Raw genomic sequence first — 21911 nt, forward strand, 5'->3', positions numbered from 1 at the left:
CAGAGCGGCAGCGCTCCCACCCCAGCACCGAACACCGCGGCCGGGGAACAAGCACATTCCGACGCACCACTCCCTTGCCGGGCAGTTCTCTCTTCCCCGGTCGTGCGAGACCCCAGGCCCTTCGGCTCTTCACCAGCCCTGGGGAAAGCCCGGCCCGGCAAGACACCGTCCCAGCCACCCCCTACAGCCACAGCTCCCACACCCCCTCAGCTCACCCAAGGTGGGCGTACATGATGACGCACAGAGTGACGCGACGCCGCAGCTGTGTGGGCGTTGGGCCGGCCCCTCGCTCCGTGCGGCCGTTGGGCGGGGCGGGGCAGCGTCGATTGCCCGCCCCGTTCTGCTCCCCCACCTGACCGCTGGCCCGGCGCCGCTGTGGGCTGCGTCCGGCGGACGGGAACCGTGGGGACACCACCGCTGCCTGGCTGAGCCCTGGAGGCTTGGCGGCGAGTTGAGGCCAGGCATGGGCTTGATATTTGCCAAGCTGTGGAGTCTCTTCGGTAACCAAGGTGGGCGCGGGGGCCCGAGCCGGCTGTGGGGAGGTGGGGCGGGCGGCGCGGCGGTGGTGAGGGGGCAAGCGGAGCCCGTGGGGCGGAGAGCGCCGAGGGCAGCCGTTGGAGGTTGAGGGCCTGCTCTGGCCGCCGAGCTTCCCCTGCGGGTGCGCCCAGGCAAAAGTTGGGCTTCTCCCTATGCAGCCCCCTGAGTGGGGGTTCCGCAGCGCCTCATGCTTGAAGCCGCTTTGTTTCCCTGGCTGAGATGGTCCCCACAGCCCCTCCTGGCTGCTCCAGGCACTTGGCTTGTTCCGGGCAGCTTGTTCAAGCGCTGTGCTCTCGAGTTCGCAGAGTAGTGAATGCTGATGCCGCTCGGGCATTTTTGTCATTGTTGTGACGGCTGAAGCTTTGATGGACCGTGAAGGGCTTGTTTGTCTTTGTAGACCCTCTGCTCACAAGTCGGAGCCTGCTGTTAAAATCATGCTGTTTTTATCTTTAATATCAAGAAAAAAAAAAAAACGACACCAAACTTGGGGCCTCTGAGATAAAGATTTGTTTATGTTTTGGCAAAGATACTGGTTAAAATCAGTTAGTGACTCAAGAAAATCACTTCTCAAGCCAAGAATAAAAAGGTCGTAAGAGGATAGATAGCTTTCTGTTCCCTCCTACTTAGTGCACCCTGCTGCACAATAATGGCTCATGCTCTAATTCAGAGTTCAAAATTTGTGTCTGTCACGGCCTTTAGCTCAGACAGTTATCAGAAAAATAGGAAATCATGTTTTATCTATTTATTTATTTTCATTAATCATGTTTACCTAGCCTTTCTTGGCTAGAAAATAAAGGAGTCAAGGACTTTAGTGTTCGTGTTGTTTTTCCTAGGGGCTCTGAGTTTGCGGCAGGCAAACTGATCTTATTGTTATGATTTTCTCATCAGGTTTCCAAATACACACTTCATTCCTGTTTTAAAGTTACTAAAAATGTAGTTAAGCTTCTTTTTGTGCAACACGTTGTTGCCGGTGCAATTTTGCAAGTTTTAGGAGGCAGATACACGCCTGGTATCCTGTTAGTAGTCTTGTTACTGTCAGGGCACATAACCCGCTCTAATTATGTAAATAACAGAGCAAAATCTCGGCGTGTGTACACATTAACATCTGTGGATCAAACTGTCTTTTCATGGGATGGAAGTGGGGGAGTGAGCTCGAGACCATTTATCTTTTCCCTGCATATGTTATTCCGCTGTGCCCTTCCTGAAGTCTTCTGAATTTGTTGTTGGTTTTCACTTGAATATTCTTATTTGTCTGAACTGGAAAGCCCATTTGGTAAGATAAAAGGTTCTTGTGGCTTTTAGTGTTGGTCGATATGATGCCTTCTGATGTCAATATTTATCTTCAGAAAGGAAGTAAGAGGTGCAGTTTCTTGGTTTGGTTTTCTGTGGTTTGTTTGTTTGGGGGGGTTGGGTGTTTGGTTTTGTGGGGTTTGTTTGTTTTTGTTAGTATACAACATTTGATTCTGTTGATTCCATTCCATTAGAGGAAAACATGCCCTCGTTACTGTCTGTTAATTCATGGAAGGAAAGTTACTCTTCGTACACTTAAAATGTTAATAAAAATTAGTATCACAGTTAAGATGAAAGAGGCAGTACCATTAAATACTTACCATTATACTTTAATCCCAAGAAGCTTCTGGGGTGTGTTATGGTCTTGTTTTGTTGTTCTTTTTGGTTTGGTTTGTTGGGTTTTTTTGTTGTTTGTATGTTTGTTTGCCCTGTCTAATTTTGGTGACCATTGAGGAGGAGGTGAGTTTCTTTTCATGGCCAAAATTGAAATTCCAACCTGGAAAATTATGTTAAAACATAATTTATTGACCTGTCTAGTGGGAAATTATTCTCTGATTTCATGACCATTTTCTTCTAAATAATATTATTATTAATTAAAAAGAGTAGTAATTATTGAGTTTGTTTTGGCTGCTCATCTAGTTATGTCAAATCTAGACAATTTCTTGGAGAGTTCATAGGCTAGCTCATGAGACTGCTTGCTGAGCAGACTAGCCCAGTAGCTTACACAATGCTTTTGACTATCTGGAGGGAATATTCTAAAGATGCAAATAAACCCTTATGTGTGTGGAGTGTATCATCAGTTCACCATGGCTAGTGTGGGTTGTGCCACAACTGTCGATCGTGTCTGAAGCACTTGATACTGACAAAATGAAAGGTTGAACAAAGCCAAGATTTAGAAAGTACTGTCTGTCTTCCGTCAGGTAGTGCATGGGTGAGAAGGTGTGCCTAAGTGCTAGAAGATACAGAACAGGAAATATTTGGCATTTCTCTTGAGTATTGATTATGCAGTGCAGTTTTTCTTTACATAAATGTGAATAATAGCTGACCTGAAAATGCCAAATCTGAAAGGTATTTGATTAGTACTGTCTGGACATTGTTAAAGAAATATCTACAGGTGAGCTAATATCTTCTCCCTGTGAGTTAATGGTATGTTGGTAGCTTTCTGAAAAATGTACATCTTAAGATAACTAACATCTTAAAATAAGCACCATGCATTTTTGTGCTCAGGGTTCAGTGCAGTTAGAGTATGTGTGCTGTGTAAGAAGATTGAGTTCATTCAGAGTGACTTCTGTCTAGCGGGAAGACCTTGTGATGAAGGCACCTTACATCCTGCTAAAGTCCTGAATGTCATTTTATTAATTTACACATCATGTTTACTGCTTTACAATTTGAATCTCTTACCATCCTTTCCAATGGTAAGGGTGAAGTAGGGGAAGGAAGGTTGAGAGGTTTGACCTAATCTGTTTCTAAAGACAATCAGCGTTAAGTGTCTGTTGACTAATGCTATCTACTGACCTCTTCCAGCAACATTTGTTACTACTGGTATTCCACTGTTGTAGCCCTGTGACTTGGGGAGCATCTGTGTGTTCCTACCAGGGAGCTGAGCCAGTCAGTTGTTCTGTTTCAAATTGATATACATGCAGCAGAAATTGTTCCAGTTGGTTCAGCCCATTTTGATTATGATTACCCATTTTGGTAAACCCATATTGGCTCATAGTGAAAAATGTAATGGTTAAAATAGTATTGTGTGGCTTTGACCTGTGCTAGGAACTTTTAGAAGAGGAAAGCCTTTAGCTATTTTTCCTGCCTCCCCGGCAGAATGCACTTGCTTTTCCATTGCAGTGCACCATCTACTCTCCAAATCTGGTATGTGGGATTATGGAAGGAGAAAAGCTGCAGTGCAGAGCAGTTTGAGGAAACTCGGTGACACCTGTGCTGATCTGTGAGTCAGTGACTGATGAAAGAGAGGAAGGCTAACAGCCTCTGCCCTGAGCTCAGTCTGTTAGGGAATATCTCTTTAGTTCTGTGGATATGTTTGGAAGGGTTCATTTCCAGCTTGAGTTTGGTAGTAGTCTTTAAACAGTGGCTGGTTTCGTTTGGGTGGTAGTAGTGGACAAAATTGTTCCAGGACCTTGTTTAATATTCTTGTTTTCTGGTCTCCGTGCTTTTCAGTGCAGGGGTTAAAGATTGAAGGAGGGAGGACAATAATCATTTCTGTCTCTTTGAGCTCTCAATATATATTGTCTCTTAATCTAGTAATTTAACAATGCAAAATAGAGATACTTTACTTAGAGGAGAAGCAATTGGCTTAAAAATAGACTTTCTTCTTTTTTTCTAGGCAATTTACTGATGGCTTCCTGGTTCTTTTTCCTTATGTTTGAAATTGACAAAAACCATTGCCTGAGTATTGTTTTCATTTAACACGTTGTGCCCTGCAACCTTGTAAAGTCTAGTTATAAAGTGTCAGAAGTTCAAATTGAACTTACTTTTAAGAGTTATTTTTGAAATAAGTGTATTTTTAAAATACTAGACTTCAAAAATTACTGGCTTATGCTATGATTCAGTACTCAAATGGCCTGGACTTCTAAGCAACATGTAGTAATATCAGTAAATGGTGGAGCAACTAACTTATTGCCTGTGTTAACATAAAGCTCAATAAAACTTGCTAGACTTATCATTCCATCAATACTATCAAGATCTCTTTTAATGAAATCATAAGGAAAAAACAAGTGAATGTCAGCAACTGATAAAGGCAACTCTGACAATTGTCAATACTTTATTCCTTTGTGTGTGTGTCTGGTAGAGTTCTTTAAGAAGTTCACAAATCTGTATTTTAATTATATTCTTTGAGGTTTCTCTAAATAAATGCTATAGGTGTGGAACAGAAATAATAGTAAGCTCCAAGTAAAGGTAGTTAAACTTTTGGAAGTCTAAAATTTACCTCACTTGGTTATACTGACATTTCCCAGACTGTACAATCAGGGTAACAGAGGCCATTATCCTGAAAGCCAAATGGATTTTGATTCCAGTGACTATTAAAGGCTACTTTCTTGTGATCAAGTCTGGAAATTTAATTGTATCTAAACAGTTCTTTTGTGTTTAAAAGAAGACTAAGGCCGCTTTTAGTGTGCAGAATGAAGCCTTGTATTGAAATGTCTTTAAACTTTAGTAAAATGCTATTCCTTCTGCCTCCCCTTTAACAAACTTCTGTCTGCATTTTGTGTTCAACCTTGAAGTCTCCAAAATTGCCATTCCTCAGAACTAGATGGGGCTTTTGTGTTTCACGGTCTCAAAAGTGCTGGTACCCTCTACAATATTAATTTCTTCTTTCAAATATATTGGAAGAACCTTGCTCATCATTGAAGTATTTAGAAATATTTTTATTTTAAATTTTCACCACTTAGAGGAAATGGCAAAGTTGTGCGAATTCAGTCTTCAGTTTTGGGTCCTCTTACCACAGAAGAATGTAGAAGAGTAAGTGAAGAAAAGAGCACATTATGTCTTATTTCTAACATCTGCGAGAAGATCATCTTCACTGTCATGTTATTTTGTAATATTAGACTGCCAGGTTTTTTTTAAACAGTACTACATATATCTTTTTGTTTTCTTTTAAAATGGTAGTCTAATACCGTCTTTTATTTTTCCTTCTTTTTTTTTTTTTTTTTCTCCCCTACATGTGCCTAGTTTTTCTACTTATTTTTTTCCACTCTTTCTAGCTGATTTATAAAGGCTCTGCTCTTCTGCTCTGGCAACTCTGTTATGGATTTTCTTCTTCCTTTGCAAAGAACATGGTGGACTGGGAAGATATTAACAAGTACAACCCAAACTGAGTTTGAATACCAGCCAGTAAAAGGGAGAAACTTGGGTTAGTCTGTAAGTATAGAATACAAATATGAGCATAAATCACTGCCTACGGTTTACTCCGTAATGCACGTTTTTTTAAATGTAGCATCTATCTTCTACTAGTCCCTCTTGTAAACAAGTATTGGTCTTGTTTTTACTTTTGTCTTTTGTTCTTACTTCAGCAGTTTTTAAGTTGTTGCAGTTTAAGCCCAGCTAGCAACAGGCTAGAGAGCTGGGCGGGGAAAAGTTTAATGAAATATAACAAGGGCAAATGTAGAGTATTACGTCTGGGCAGGAACAACTCCAGGTTCCAGTTGTAAGTTGGGGAATGATCCGTTAGAGAGCGGTGTAGGGAAGAGGGACCTGGGGATCCTGGTGGACAGCAGGATGACCATGAGCCAGCACTGTGCCCTTGTGGCCAAGAAGGCCAATGGCATCCTGGGGTGTATTAGAAGGGGGGTGGTTAGTAGGTCGAGAGAGATTCTCCTTCCTCTCTGTTCTGCCCTGGTGAGACCACACCTGGAATATTGTGTCCAGTTCTGGGCCCCTCAGTTCAAGAAGGACAGGGAACTGCTGGAGAGAGTCCAGTATAGGGCAACCAAGATGATTAAGGGAGTGGAGCATCTCCCTTATGAGGAAAGACTGAGGGAGCTGGGTCTCTTTCATTTGGAGGAGACTGAGGGGTGACCTTATTAATGTTTATAAATATATGAAGGGTGAGTGCCATGAGGATGGAGCCAGGCTCTTCCCGGTGACAACCAATGGTAGGACAAGGGGTAATGAGTTTAAACTGGAACATAAGAGGTTCCACTTAAACTTGATAAGAAACTTCTTCTCAGTGAGGGTAACAGAACACTGGAACAGGCTGCCCGGGGAGGCTGTGGAGTCTCCTACTCTGGAGACATTCAAAACCTGCCTGGACGCGTTCCTGTGTAGCCTCATCTAGGTGTTGCAGCTCCGGCAGGGGGATTGGACTAGATGATCTTTCGTGATCCCTTCCAATCCCTAGCATTCTATGAGTCTATGAGTCTATGATTCTATGAATCAAAACCACAATAGCCACCCGTTCACTCCCCTGCCCGCCCCTGAATAGGGGAGTGAATCAAAAGTGAAGATAGTCAATGCAATTCCTCATGAACTTTGTCCGTGCCAAGCACCCAGTCCCAGGAAGAGAGAGCACCTTGGGTCTGAACAGCTGATACCGGGGAGAGAAAAAGGCAGAAAGGCTCAGAGGCCTCCACAAAATGGCAGAACAGCAAAAGGCCAAACAGAGGAACTCCCAAACAGAACTCCACCAAAAGAGCAGAAACCAGAATGGGTCTTCATCTCCCTAGCCAGAAAATCCAACTCTCATTAATTATGAAGCGTGATGCTACTGGCATGGAATATTCTCATTGATCAGCCTGAATGTCATTCCAGGTCTGTCCCATCCATGTCCCCCTTCCCAGCTGCCTCACACCTTCAGGCAGAGAGCCCAGAAAGACATTGACCACCAGACAGCAATGAAGATAACAATTAAGTTCTTACATAGTCTTCGTTCCAGCTTACAAATGCTGAAAACTTACTTGGAGAAGAGCATTAATTCTGTTATCTTCTTATTCTCAAACTAAATCCAAACAACAGCCGTGCTAGCCATGAAAAATGAAAGTTTCTAACTGTATGATGAAAATTAACTTGCTTTCAGTCAAACCAGTGCATAAATTCATGTTTTTCCTCTAATGCACATATATAAGCAAAAATTCTGTAATCTAACCAAACTAGACAGAAATTCAACTTCTGAGTATGTTTGTAAGTGAAGAAGTTTTCCATTACCATAGATGACAATTGTGAAAGCACCTACCATTAATAAAGGTGAAAACTAGTTGTATGAGATACTGATGTATTTCATCTTACTATTTTCATCCCCAAATCAACATCAGTTAAGACTTCTATGACCGTTTCTTGTTTGTATTTATTCATTACTCTATAAAATACCATTTCACTGAGCTGTGCCTTTTATTTCCCATATAGTGTTGAACCATTCATGCCTCAGTGGCTTTCAAAAGCAGTCACCTCAATGGGAATTATTTTTTGTTCATTACTTTAAGTAGCGTGATGTTGTTTCATCCAATGCTTTTCTTATTCATTCCTAAGTAAGACTCTTTATTCTGATGTGAAGGTGGGAAAAAGCAGTTTAGTACTGACTGGAATTCCTTTTGTTTTCCTCTTTGAAAATAACTCAAACAAAATGTTGAAAAAATAGAGTCATCTTCCAGGCAATAGTTGACAATATGGCTGTTTTGAAAACAACAGAAGGGCATTTCTGTGTTTGAACTTTGAAAGCCCTTAATATTGAAGAAGAGATGGACAGTCTAGCTATGTGAAGTGGTTTATTAGAGTTGAAAGCAGAGGGGAGTAAGTACCATTTATGTATTGGGAAAGGTTATTAATTACTGATCCTGCTTCTCATGGGGCTAATTTTATTACTGGATTTAAGGCCAGGAAAAGTTCTTTCCTTGGAATGCATTGGCAGGATGCAGCAGTAGGGACACAGATAAAAGGAAATGCATTTCAATGTTAGGGCTGTATCACATAGCAAAACCTCTTAAAGTCCCAAGCAAGAGAATGTTTTATTAAAGTTACTTTCAGTATGAAAAGGTCTAGGTGGTTATATATAAATAGATTAAAACTAACAAAAAACAGACAAATGAACCCCACTTTGATTCTTCCTTAAAACAGCCACTTGCAGGCAAAACCCCCCGCCAATTTGATATTTTTTGTTAGAACTTCTAACCTTATAATAATTTGTTCTAAGTCTTGTAGATAGAATGTGCTATTTTAGAGGAAATCTTTAAACTGTGAACCATGTTTTGCTTTGGAATAGGTGCCCTAGAATTTTAAATGTTACCCCTTCGAAAGTGAGCCTATTCTCAGACTTTTTATGCAAATTTTACTTCTAGTATTCATTTGTAAATTCTCTGTGCTCAAGTGATTTGCTTTTTTGTCAGTAAGCAGATAAGTATCTTCTAACTTGACACATATATCAAAAGAACCACCATTCTAGTTTGCTGTGCTGCTGTATTTGAAATTCTAAGAAGGATTAACTACAGAGAAACCTATAAATTCTGGGGGTTTTTTTGATCAGTTTTGTTTGGTTTTGTTTCTCCTGGGCCTGGAAAAAGAACATTGCAGCATTTGCTGTAAGCTGCACTTCCAAGCAGGTCGACGGAGGTGATCTCTCCCTTCTGCTTGGCGCTGGTGAAGCCTCACCTGGAGCAGTGTGTCCAGTTCTGGGCTCCTCAGTACAGGAGAGATGTGGACATACTAAAGGAAGTCCAGAGAATGGCCACAAAGATCTTTAAGGGACTGAAGCATCTCACATTAAAAAAAAAAAATGGTTGACAGAGCTGGGGCTGTGTAACCTTGAGAAGAAGAGGCTCAGAAGGGATCTTATTGATGTATATAAATAACTGAACAGAGGTTGCAAAGAAGATGAAGCCAGGTTCATCTCAGTGGTGCTCAGTGACAGGACCAGAGGCCATGGGTACACACACAAACACAGGAGGTTCCCTCCGAACATCAGGAGATGCTTTTTCACTGTGAGCATGACTGAGCACAGGGAGGTTGTGGAGTCTTCATCCTTGGAGATACTCAAAAGCCATCTGGACATGGACTTGGGTAACTGGCTCTGGATAGCCCTACTTGAGAAGGGGGCTTTGACCAGATGACCTCCAGAAGTGTCTTCCAACCTCAATCCTACTGTTCTGTGGCTTTTCAGTTCAGAAATTGCATTGTTGGGATTTTTGATCTATGCACATTTTACTGTGCATAGGATATTAATGTGCATATGATGGTGGGTGGTCCCTTAACAAGTGGTTATTACTGAGCCTTGAATGTCAGGCTAGTATTTTGTGTAGCCTTTGGATGTTTGGTGATGTTCTTAAGGTGATTCACTGCTATGAGTTATATTTTTTCATTGTACTTTTCTTTCCAAAACTGAATTATTTTTTTTTTTTTAAGAAGTAATCATATTAATAAGCATTCCTTTATGAAAACTTCCAGTACTGACTTTTCCTAAGACTGTAGTCTCAAGAGAAGATGAGGCTTTATGGATTTTTTTTTTTCTTCTGTCCTGAAGTCACCAGTAGTCTTTGTAGGCTGTTAAAATAAGACAAACAAGCAGTTGCCTTCTTCAGTAAGGAAAAGTGATTAACCAGAATTCTAATTATTCTTGTTGCTACTCATTTATTCTTGTGTTTTTTGTGTATATACAGAGCACAAAGTAATCATAGTGGGACTTGATAATGCTGGAAAGACTACTATTCTTTACCAATTGTAAGTATATTAACTGTTTTGTTTTTCTGTTTACATTTTAGTTTTTGTCACTGTTTAAGCATTGAAACTACTTCAGCTTTGCAACCTGGCAGAATCTTTAAGGTTCTAAAGGATAAAGTGAAGGAACTGCAGTGTTTTAAAACTGGACTGTAAATTGAACAACAAAATTGTACATATAAACACAAAGTGATTTTGCAATCAAAGCTAATATTTATTTCTAAACATAGAAATAATCCTGTCATCAAGAACTGCAGAGAAGAAAGTGATTTCTAAATTAACGGAAATTATAGCCACTCTGCAAAAATCTATAAATGTTCCCGTGTGTTTCTAGATTCCAGTGTCTAAAATTTTTGGTGGAAGATTCCTCAAGGTAGTATTTCCTCTTGCCTAGATCCTACCTTAAGCATTTTTAATAGCGTCATTGCACCCAAATCTTGCCAGCATTACAAGAATATCTATGATAAATTCAATAATTTTGGCAGGAACATAATTACTGTTGTAATTGTGGAAGAGGAGGAAGTTGTAGCCAAATTACTATGCATATATTTGGACACAAAGACAACAGAGGATGTTTTACAAAGAACCTTTTCCTAAGCACTTTTGACAAAGCTCGAAGTTAGAACTGAGAAATTTTTCAGCTGTGTAAACAAACAATCCTTAGGAATTTGTTTTAATATTGAGTTACTAAGTTGAGAGCTCTGATAAAATTGTACTCTGATTCATATTTTGGACAGTTTACTGTTCCCCTTATTTGGGATCTTTAGAAGAGCAACTTCTGCATTGAAACAAGTGTGTTTTAAGTATCTGTTAAAGAGTGTCCTTCAAAAAGAGAAGCCGCTTATACCAAATGGATAAATGTCTGCATTTTAAGCCTTTCATGTGCTTGTTTTTAATTTCTGATATCTTTAAGCACACTACAAAAGCACACTAGAATGTCATTGACAGTTTTCAGTCCAAATTCAAACTGAATTAGTATTTTTACTAAAGAACTGCTTTTAAGTATTTACTTTGTCTATAAAAAATGAAATGTGTAGCTTTTTGAAATATACCTAGTTTTTAAATCTATCTCTTTTTTTTTTGTCAGAGGTAGACATAATTACTTTTTCTGCAACAAATTTGTTGTAACTGAGCTGTGACAAGCATTGTGGATTTTACTGGTTGGTCTTTATGGTGTGATATTGTTTCCTTTAGCTTAATGAATGAAGTGGTTCATACTTCTCCGACCATAGGAAGCAATGTAGAAGAAATAGTGGTGAAAAACACCCATTTCTTAATGTGGGATATTGGAGGACAAGAATCATTACGGTCGTCGTGGAATACCTATTATTCAAACACAGAGGTATGAGAAGCTACTTTGAGATCTGGAAATTCAATAAGTTTGTTTGAAATTGTATTTTTTTTATTAGGAATATTGGTAGATTTTTATAAAGATTGCAGCCGTATTGTTCCTGAATCTTTTTGAGGAAGAAAAAAAACCCCAAAAAGTGTAAGGTGTCTCTGGTATGCAGCCAATTTTCAGGTAATATCTGAAGTATTTTTCCTGTGTACTTTACAGTAATGTTTGATCTGTGGCATAAAATGTGAAGTCAGACTTTTTTCTTAGACAATGAAATGATATCAAAATATATTTCCAATCAAATGGGGCTTTTGCATGTTTTTTCAAGTAGATTAAAAAGAAAACTTTGCAATGTACTTTGCAGATTCAGTGAGGATTTTCAGGGGTTAACCTAACTTCTGTACATCTAGTCTGAAATGTTTCTGAAGGTAATGGTAATTAAGGATGAGGAATGAAGCTTTATCTAGGCAGCAGTATTTAAAAAGCTCATCAGCTTGTGTCTTTTATCCAAAGGGTAAAGAAAAGTGTAGCTGTGCAGCACTCAGGAGGTAACTGGCAAAGCTGCCATTGCTGGAAAGATTGGGGTAGAACTTGGCAACGGTTATCTTTTGGGGGTTTGTTTTTATTCCAGTCTTTTTGATGCAAGAGGTTATCAACAGAACATGCACATAAAATCTCTGTAGCCTCGCTTTGAGGCTTCTACATTGATGTAAAAGATTTTGGGCTTAATTTCTTACCATTTCTACTAAAAAGTAGTGACCTCTTGTACTTGTTACTCAGTATATAAGCATTCTGTCCTCCTGTGAAATGAGTTTTTCTGCCTTATGACCCTCTTTGAGAAGGGAATTTAGAGTGATCCACCCCTGATGTTCAGAAACGTTTTTGTTTGCTGAAAGCCTGGTGATCATGCCTCAACCTTCATATCTAGTATTTTAAACTTATTTCTAATTTTATCTGAAAAGTGTGATTACATCTAAGACACCCTTATATGAGGGTGAAGACACTTCTGCCCACAGTGTCTGGTACAATAAGTTCTTGATATTTCTTCACTGAGAGTCTTTTATTTTGTGATTTGGGGAGATGCGTGTTTTTGTTCTGTGTGGTTGGGGCGGGGGGGTGAGGGGTGGTGTTGTTTGTTTTATTTTCTCTGTTGTTGTTGCTTGTCTTTTTTTTTTAATCCTATTTGGGATGTTCTTCATCATGTTCTGGCTAGTAAGTGTTTGAAATCCAGTCCTTTCTAGCACTTGGAAAGAAGTACTTTTCCTTTACTTAGAAGCTTTGTCTGCTTGAAACAGTTAAGGAAGAAAAGGGGTCTGTTTAATATGCTAATCCATAGCCTTCACAATGCAAATAATTCCTTCACTGTTCCTCCTCATCTGCTAGACATCTCAAAGTCACAGCAGCATTAAATTGACTTAGTTTTTTTTATACTTTGTGGTAATTTTCAAAGGGTAATGAATCTCCTTAATTTAAGGCAAAGTGATTTGAAGCATATGTTGGAAAATTAGTGATGACTTCTAATCTTCCTTTTTTGTTACTATCTCTCTTTTCTATTTCCTTATCTGTAAATTAAAGCAATCTAAATGAAATGTTTGAAGTAATGTAAAAATCCCCCAAATAAGCTTTCAGTGCATACCTATCCTAATTAGTTTCAACTTAATATGGCTAGTTCTACAATTCTGTTTTAAGAGTCAGAGCATATTCTTATGGAAATGATATTGAGACAGGCTTACAGACACAAGATTTGGGGGAAGAGGATAGGGGAGGGAGCTCTCATGGTTAAGTTATTGGGGGTGGGATTGCTATAACAAAAAGAGTTCTAGTAAAAGAGTAAAGGGATGCAAAAGTATTCCCATCTGGGTGGAAAAGTGATGGAGTCTCTCAGATGAATGTAATCTCCTTGGTTTCCTCTCCAGGGTAGCGTGTGTTCCCTATAATTTTTTTTTTTTTTTTTCTTAGTAGTATCTGTATAGTTTTCATCAGAAAATGTTTGAGCTCCATGCTGGTTTTTCCCACCTACGATGCTGTTAGCACAGCTTGGAGCACACTCTGAGCAGGGCAAGTGTTGGACACTGATCAGTTGTTATGGTTTGTACACACCTACTGTTATGTAATACTTCCAAGCATTTACTTGAGCATTACCTCCTACATAACACCATGTCCTTTTCCCTTCCGGTGTTAGGCTATACAATAGAAACTACAGCACAAGGGGTGGAAAGAGTGGGGTAAAAGAGAGTATTTTTTGTACCAGTGGCAATCGCTTCCAATGGGAGACTAGATGTACCAGATCCCGCAGTGCCACAGGATTCACAAGTGCACAGCCATGAGAATAATGTGCCTGGCAGGAACAGTAAAAGTAAAATCATTGCTATAGCATCTCCAAATGCCTGGGTGGAATGGTGCAAAGTTGTCAGTGAGAACCCAACTGCAGAGGCCCTTTTCATTGCAAAAGTTTAAGGTGTTATGCCACAACATAATGCTAAGCACTATAGGTACATAGCTTTCTGAGGTCTGATTTACTACTTTGAAATGACATTTCTTACACCTTGGGAATAAGATAGTACTAAGCTGCTAAAAATGCTTCTTTGAAAATAGGGAATTTCAATTTCAGTTTTATAGTGTTCAGAGTATTCAAGTAGTAGTGGACAGTAATATTAATAGCTGTTTTCATTGATAACTGTGTAGCAAGTTTGTAATCCACATTTTAAATGTAATCCATTATCTCTAGGTGCTTTTGGTACCTACATCGCTATTTTGCTTACGATGTAGGGCCTGAAAATCCACCACAGAGATTTAACCATAGTAAATGAAAGTAGATCTTAATAGCAGTATTGAAATGTGAAAGCACAATTTTTTTTTTTTTTTTTTTTTTAAACTTCATGTATGATACCCAGTGCCCTAGCAAAAGACTGTAACAATTAACCTTGTTCTATTTTCTACTGTGCTCTGAGACTCTATGTCTGTCTTATAGGAAGACTTGTGCTAGTGGTCTCTTGAAAACTTGCTTTCTGTAATTTGTAGTTTGTACTGACATACTGTACTATTGTTTTTTCCCCTAGTTCATCATTCTTGTTGTTGACAGCATTGATAGAGAGCGACTTTCTATTACAAAAGAAGAACTTTATAGAATGCTGGCTCATGAGGTATGGTGACGAGTTGGGGTAGTAGTTTTCTTTTGTTGTGAACAGTCACATAATGTTATATGTTTCTTATCTTAGCAAAAAATCCTGTCACAAAAAAAATTTTAGCCTAAATGTGTACGCATGTTGGTCACATTTTAAAACCATGTAAATTATAAATAAACAGGAAAATTATTATCAAAAACCTGCTAATAGGACTTGCTTGATTGTAATCAAATCACCCTTTACTTTGCAAACGTTGAACTTGTAAAATATCTTAAACTTCATATTAATGTAACTAAGTATTCTTTTTCTCTACCACTAACTCTCTTCTTTCAATTAAATGGTTTACATTTCATTGAACTTTTAAAAAAAATTAGAAAGTAGGCAATTCCATTTTTCTTTTTTTTTTTTTTTAATCTGGTTCCTTAAAATTAAGGAGCATTTCTAATCCTATGGATAAATTGGTTTCAATTCAATTTCCTTCTGAATTATTTTGTTTGTAGTTTTATTATTATATGTTTTATTGAGGACTGTTCAATGTTGGATCAACTCCCTCAAACATCCTAAATTAACATCCACGTTGGATTAGCCAAAGTACATTAAAACCTTCTGTGATCACTCTCAAACTAAATTAGTGGGTTTTTTTTAATCTAAATATCTCTGTTCATTTTTGAAGTAAAAGTATTTAGTACACTGCAAGTAATTCTGTGCAGTTCATTTCTCTGAGGCATTTGCATTGTTAAAAATGAGTAAGGTTTTTACTTTGTATTTTATGGTAATGTTGTTTGGGTCTTGTGGTAAGGAGCAAATATACTACCAAGAAAAGGTGGAAAGATTACTTTTTGTGATGAAGTTTTCACCTTGTAATTTATTAGTTTCCAGTGTTATAAACTCTTATGAGATTGTGGTCTACCATGTCCTGAAAACAGAACAAGAGTGGATTACTTGTAGGAGTGAATTTTCAACTTTGGACTGTAAATATTTGGAGAAATAGTCTTAAAATTTTATATGCATTTAAATGTATTGGACATTTTTAGTTACAACTGTCAGCTTCCTGAATACTGCATTTGTTTACCCTTCTGCACTTCTAAAATCATACATCCCAGTTCTTGTCTCATTGCTGTGTGGAATCCTTATTTCATACAAAAACAAAACAACTTTTTATTAGTTTCTATTTTTACTGAAGCTGTTGCAGCATTATTAGAGCTTCCTTTTTGGAACAACAGGATAAAACTTCCAATAATGTAAATAGCTTTCTTAAATTGTTACTACTTTAATTACTATAGACTTTGTTTAATGAAGTTGAAAGTAATTTCCAGGGAATGATACTAGCATTTTCCATTTGAATAGTATCTAATATAGACTTTGGAATGTTTCTCCAGTCATAGTTCTACTGGCTGGATGGTTTGGAGCTTTATGAAATATATTTTAACAAGATTTTCATTAGTTAACATACGGTCAACACCAAAAGGGTAGTTGTATAATATGTGATAGTTTGATTCTCTGTGGTGAACACTTCTGAATAAATTGGTTTCTTGAGTCTTAGTGTAATTAATTTTTAATGCAGTAAGTCTATTAAAACTCTGTGCTGCTGTGTAATTGTAGATTAGCTTGAAGAACTTCAGTTAACACAATAGCCTTTTAGTTCTTTATAATAACTATTATGAATACTCTAAATTACTTCTAGGATTTACAGAAGGCTGCAGTTCTCATCTTTGCAAACAAGCAGGACATGAAAGGTTGCATGACAGCTGCTGAGATATCTGCATACCTCACCCTTAGCTCCATAAAGGATCACCCGTGGCACATCCAGTCCTGTTGTGCTTTGACAGGAGAAGGGTAAATGCTTGTGCTTGGTATAGTAAAGATGGTAAATGAGAATGCTGCTTTAGAAGCTTATTGACACCAAAGTGGATTTTCTGAAAGAACATATTTTCTGAGCTTTGCTGTCAGAGGGACACTTTGAATTTTTCCTTTTCTTTGTTGAACCTTGTGGGGTTTTTTCATTGCTCAAACTCCAAATTTGAATGAAAGTTTTCCAGCTTATTGTTTAAAAACAAACAAACAAACAAAAACACAAGAAAACCCCAACACAACAACAAAAAAACGTACCAACATCCTCCCTGTACCCAAATATAGAGCTGTTGGCATAATTGTTTACTCTCTGTGCACTGCCCTCTGATTCTGGGTGGCTTTATGTAGTTAAAGAAAAAAGCTACTCTAGTCTTACTTTGCATTCTGATCTGCCATAATCTTCTAAGGGTGGTGGTGGGTTGGTTTTGTGTTGTTTTTTGGTTGGTTGGTTTTTTTTGATAAGCATTCAAATGTGGTTTGGATTAAAAGGCACATAGATGTGGCATAAAACAAAATTGTGAAACTTCTGTACCTTATGCCAGCAATTACTAAAACAAAAAGCTGAGCTTTCCATGTGTCTGTAAAGATCAAAAAAATTTTTTGGATGCCTATAACGAGTTGGGTAGTGTCTTGCTTACATGATTTGAAGTGTACTAATTTTTCATCTTGATTCTTAAGGCAGTCTTCTAATGTGTCACGGAGTTTTTTTTCAGCTGTGTTATACAACCTTTACATTTATCTGGTCTTGTGACATCAAAAATAGTGAATCCAACTGAGTACTTGAGAAGTGAGAGCATCTTCTGCACTTCTAGCATGAAGGATTTCCTAACGTAATGGAGGTGTCTTGTAGATTGATCAGTAGCATTCACTTCCTTAGGGTGGGATGTGTTAGTGGAAGCGAACTGGTATTTTGATTGAGTCTTTGGACTGTATTGTTTCATTCCAAGAGTCAACTCTGCTTTCCTTCTACCAGTTTTGCCAAAGTTGCTTTTCTGTACTAACTTAGATCTTCAGTATGCTGGCATTTGGAAGAAGTTAGAAATTAATGAATGTGAAGTTTACTTTAGAAACATTGGCCATCCTAGGCTGCTTCTTTCTTATTTAAAAAAAAGAAGAAGAATTAGAATAATTAAAACTGTGACTGGAGTGAGACCAACTCATAAAAAAAAAAATTCCCAGAATTACACTGCTGAGCTGAAGCTTCCTTGGGAGGATCTGACCAAAGACTAGGGAGATTGGCCCTGTGCGAGTGAAACTAGATCTCTTGGATAGCTATGTTGTCATATACTGTACAAAGGTAAAGTTTAAAGATGGTGTAAACTAGGCAACTAGGTCCCTGGAACATCAAAGAAAAACGAAAACTTTTAAATGGAGATGCAAATTGAGTGAGTAAGCAGATTAGATCTCATGCAGTCTTGGTGTTAAATAAAAATATATTTTATTTTTGTAGTGGGCTTTTGGAGTTCTTAATACACTGTATTTTCATGAACCGATTCAGTCTGGGTACCTGTACTTTGTCTTTTAGTATTAGTATGTAAAGGTAGCTTTCAAATAGGCTGTGTTTCATGGGAAACATATAAAAAAATCCAACAAAACAAAATGGCAACAACAAAAAAAACCTTATTTGGTTCCCGATACTTATGACTAAGCATGTTAAGAATAGTGTCTTTTAGATTTACAAGGGAAAAAAATGCAAGGAGTGTCAAGCTTCAATAAAATAGCATGCTTGACTGTCTTCTCATGGTTAAAGCCTAAGCAGACTTAGTTTAAAACACTATTTACTCTGTTCAAGTTTCAATCCCAATTCCAGGTGACTTTATTTATTTTAAGTAGATGTTTTTAAATGTGAAAACAAGTAGAAAATTCTTCAAAGAAGTTGGAATAGAACCAGTACCAACATAATATCTCTTATCTTTCAGATTATGCCAAGGCTTGGAGTGGATGTCCTCCCGTATTGGAGTGAGATAGCTTCTTTTTGTTTTTTTCCCAAAAGAAGAGACTTCTATTTATCCTGTGAACATGTACATTTTTCTGTACTTCTGGCTGCTGAGGCAGTGACCATGTTTAATTTATATCAGCCAAACCCCATGCTGTACTTGAATCAAGTGCAGTTGAACTGAAACACAAAGTATTTTCTTAACTTTTTTTAATACACTAATCTTCAACTGGATGAACGTATGTGAATCTGTTTTTAAACATTGATATTCCTCTGAATATGTATTCTAACTTTTTAAATGATAGCTTTTAAAAAATCTGTTTTCTCATCGTCAGTATTTCATACTTCCTCTTTCTAAATAGCTTATATAACTTAATAACATCAATGAATGCAGTTTGTATAATAATGAGAAAGTAGTGAGTAGATTGACTTTATTCTGGCATAGCTTTAGCCCCTAAGGATAACCGTATCTCCAGCTGGGCTTCCTGGAACATCACTAAAGTTCCAGCCAGCGCAGGAGTTAATAGTTGTGAATGCAAATTTTTAAATGCTGAACAAGTTAGTTATAGTTAATATTGTGCTGGCTTTCAACCTGGTACATAATGGAACTTCTGCCTTAAATCTATTTCATTCTCGGTTTCTCTGGTAAGTAGTTCTAGGATATAATTCTTTTACTTGAAAATGCATCTCTGTACAGTGGATAAAAATCTTGTTAAAAGTGCTGGTTTAGTCATTTAGAACTTGAATACCTTTCTGAAAACAGTCCTCTTGATAATTAAATTTGGAATCATGACAGCCAGTGTTATATGTAGACTTGCTGTAATCTGTTAAAATTTTAAATACTGTATACATGAGCCTTCCTTACATTTTAGTGAGAGTGTTGTTTTCTAAATGAATGCAAGATCAAAAGGGAAGCCAAATTTATAAACAGAACAAAATAATGGTGCTGTATCTGCAGATTTCAGAGTGAAGCTAATCTTGACACTTATTTACATACTATCAAATATGTTTTCAGATTCTATTGCGAAGAAAGTATTTTGCCTTAGTTTTTGTTTTTAGTCTTATTTGCAGGAGCAGGGAACTTTTGATGGTGTTTGAATTAAATTCATTCACCTGAAATTTAGGAAATAAAGTTGAAAAAGTAGAGAGCTTCCACTTGAAAAACAGGTGTTAAAAGACTGGACTTTACTCTCTGAAGGGAATGAAGTTAAATCTGTAAAGAGAATCTAAAGCTATGGATGAGGTTAATTGAGAACATTAGAAGAAAAAAAAAAAAGTAGCAGACACCCAGTTCCTAGTGGAAACCCAGCAACAGTCAAGGATCTAACCTACATGAATGCTTGTCAGGCTTTCCAGAAGCACCATCCTGCACTTTTGTGTGCCTAAAACCCATGTAGCCAGGTTACTGGAACCATTATGCCAATTGACCAGAATCCTTCAATGACAAAATGTTTTTGATAAATCTTGTTTTAATAATTCAAGCACACTGAGTTTTCTTTAATAAAATTTTAAGTTTTGTAAATGAAATTTGTTTCCATTTTTATTTGAACAAAGCGTAATGAAATTTTAAAAGTATCAGCAAGTAATGTTGTCATGTTAAAAAGAAGACTGAATAGATTTGGAATCAGTGATTGGTTGAATAAAGTTACATATTAATGCTGGTTAATCACATTTAGGGGAAAGACTATGTTGAGTGTCCAGTCAAAATGCTCAGAAAATAATTTGCGTCAGTGAAAAGTAGTGCTTAAAGAAAAAAGGAATATAAGGCAAGGTTAAAATCTAGTATTAAAGATTCTTGTTCTGATGTTCAAGCTAACTGTTTTAATGTGCGAAAATAAGATTTGTTTTCTTCTTAAGGAAGCAAATTATAAATGAAAAAATAAAATAATACTGTGAATGAGGCTTCTTGTTTGGTGACTTAATAATTTCAGTTCATGAGGTGGGTTTATTTTCATGTTTATTTTTATGTAGTTCAAAATGTATTCCAGAATATTCATAAAAAACACTAGCTGGATGTTTAGCCCTTTGATTATTAAAAAAAAAAAAAGTCAGCAAGCATGATTTTATATTTATACTTACAAATGGTTTTACCTGGAAAATGTATAGTTTGATAACTAAATCCAGTCTCACCTGAGGTAATACATCTAAGTTTGATTGGGAGAAATGGTCATATTGTAGGCCTTAGAATATCAGAGTAATGAAAGTTTGCTTTTAATTCGTTAACAGTTATGGCCTTTGAGTACCTTTACAGAAGGAAACATTCTTTTTACAACAGCTATGATTTTGATCACCCTACTGCTTCATTTTCTACAAGTTTCCTATTTATGCTATCAGTTTTTTTCTAGTAATTCATGCTGCGGTTTGGGTTTTTGTTTTGAAAAAGGCTTTGTGTGGAATTTTGGGATGTTTGTTTTTTATCACCTTCAGAGCCTGTTAAACTGAAATGAGTTTGATTGCAAGATCAAAAATCATTTTTACAGTGGGGTGCTTTAGAACACTTCATGTGTCTTTGCACTGCCAAACACTGCATAATTTTTGTTAATCTGTATGTAGTAAATATTGCAGGTAGTTTTTGCACTTTGAAAATATTCTACATTTGATATATTGTTCACAAAGAACACTGTTAATCATCTTCTCAGAGGAAATTACAAATGTAAGGAAACATTTAACAACATTCCCAAGTAAAATATCACAAAGATTTTTCTCCTGAATTATCAGTTTTAATCAAAATACAGGATACTGTAATAAAGTAATTGATACGCATATTATAGTCTAATTTATAGAATCAGACCCGTTGTGTTAAAATAATGCATAATATTATGAGAGAAATAGTTCTGATTTGTGTAGCAAACTCTATGAGCATGCATCTTTGAGTGATTTTTTTTTGTCCTGCTTGCATGAGGTTGGCAGGATCTGCTTTTTTAAAGTAGTCTTTGCAGACTTTTAAGCTCTTTTGCATAATTGAATTTGCCTGGTTTATTTGAAGTGGAATTAAGTTTTACAATAAGAATTCCCCCTCCCCCCAGCTTTTCCCTGATGTTTTTCTCTGTAAGCTAACTGTTGTTGCTAAGTAGATCCAGTAATCATTTTAATGTTTCCCTCCTCATTAATCATTTTAAGACTGAATAAAGCCTTATTGCATAAATAAGTGCTAGAAAAAATAAGCTGGCTAACTGAGTAGTGAGTGCACAATCTTTCCTATCTTATTTTGTCCATCTAACTTCTGCCTGCTTCAGTAACATGGTAAGTGAAAAATATTTACTAAGGGAAAAATTATGTTTGATGCTTATAGAAAGCTGATTTTCATTTTGTACCACATAGCATATTGAAGTGGGTTATTTGTGGTTAAGAAGGAAAGTTTTATTTCCTTTCTTTACCCTTCAGTTCACAATTACTGTAGCTTGCAAATATTGAAGTGTTCTGTATTATAGTTTCATATATTGAATTTTTGAAAAGTTCATTTGCTCCTCATAAACTGAAACTCCCCCTGTAAAGCATACAATTTGAATTTTTTCCACTTTTGAAAATAAAATTCTACAGTCAAACTAGTATTTGCTTCAATATGTAAATATTCTAACAGATGCTAAAAAAGAGTTTGGGGCTGGGAAAAATATCTGAAAAAATATTCAAGTGTTCAATTTTTTGGTGGTCTTGAAAGTATTTTAAAAAAATTACTTTA

At 37.1% G+C, this 21911-nt stretch overlaps 1 protein-coding gene across 2 annotated transcripts; it reads left to right on the top strand.

Annotated features, from left to right (window-relative positions):
* Positions 1-294: 294 nt before the first annotated feature.
* On the top strand, positions 295-18648 carry ARL5B (ARF like GTPase 5B). Of its 2 annotated transcripts, XM_071805206.1 has the most exons (7): positions 297-509; positions 5544-5700; positions 9924-9984; positions 11176-11323; positions 14380-14463; positions 16130-16281; positions 18216-18648. In XM_071805206.1, the coding sequence occupies exons 4-7, from the start codon at positions 11180-11182 to the stop codon at positions 18262-18264; spliced, it is 429 nt and encodes a 142-aa protein (XP_071661307.1). In that variant the 5' UTR covers positions 297-509; positions 5544-5700; positions 9924-9984; positions 11176-11179; the 3' UTR covers positions 18265-18648. The 2 variants fall into 2 exon arrangements, with proteins under 2 accessions (XP_065689185.1, XP_071661307.1); XM_065833113.2 differs by lacking the exon at positions 5544-5700 and having other exon boundaries at positions 295-509.
* The last annotated feature ends 3263 nt before the right edge of the window (positions 18649-21911 follow it).

The sequence above is a fragment of the Patagioenas fasciata genome, chromosome 2, assembly GCF_037038585.1.
Source record: "Patagioenas fasciata isolate bPatFas1 chromosome 2, bPatFas1.hap1, whole genome shotgun sequence".
Classification (NCBI taxonomy): Eukaryota; Metazoa; Chordata; class Aves; order Columbiformes; family Columbidae; genus Patagioenas; species Patagioenas fasciata.

Coding starts and splice junctions, on each gene's coding strand:
- ARL5B (XM_065833113.2), top strand. CDS start 464: ATGGGCTTGATATTTGCCAAGCTGTGGAGTCTCTTCGGTAACCAAG. Junction 9,985..11,175: donor ACTACTATTCTTTACCAATT/GTAAGTATATTA, acceptor TGTTTCCTTTAG/CTTAATGAATGAAGTGGTTC. Junction 16,282..18,215: donor TGTGCTTTGACAGGAGAAGG/GTAAATGCTTGT, acceptor CTTATCTTTCAG/ATTATGCCAAGGCTTGGAGT.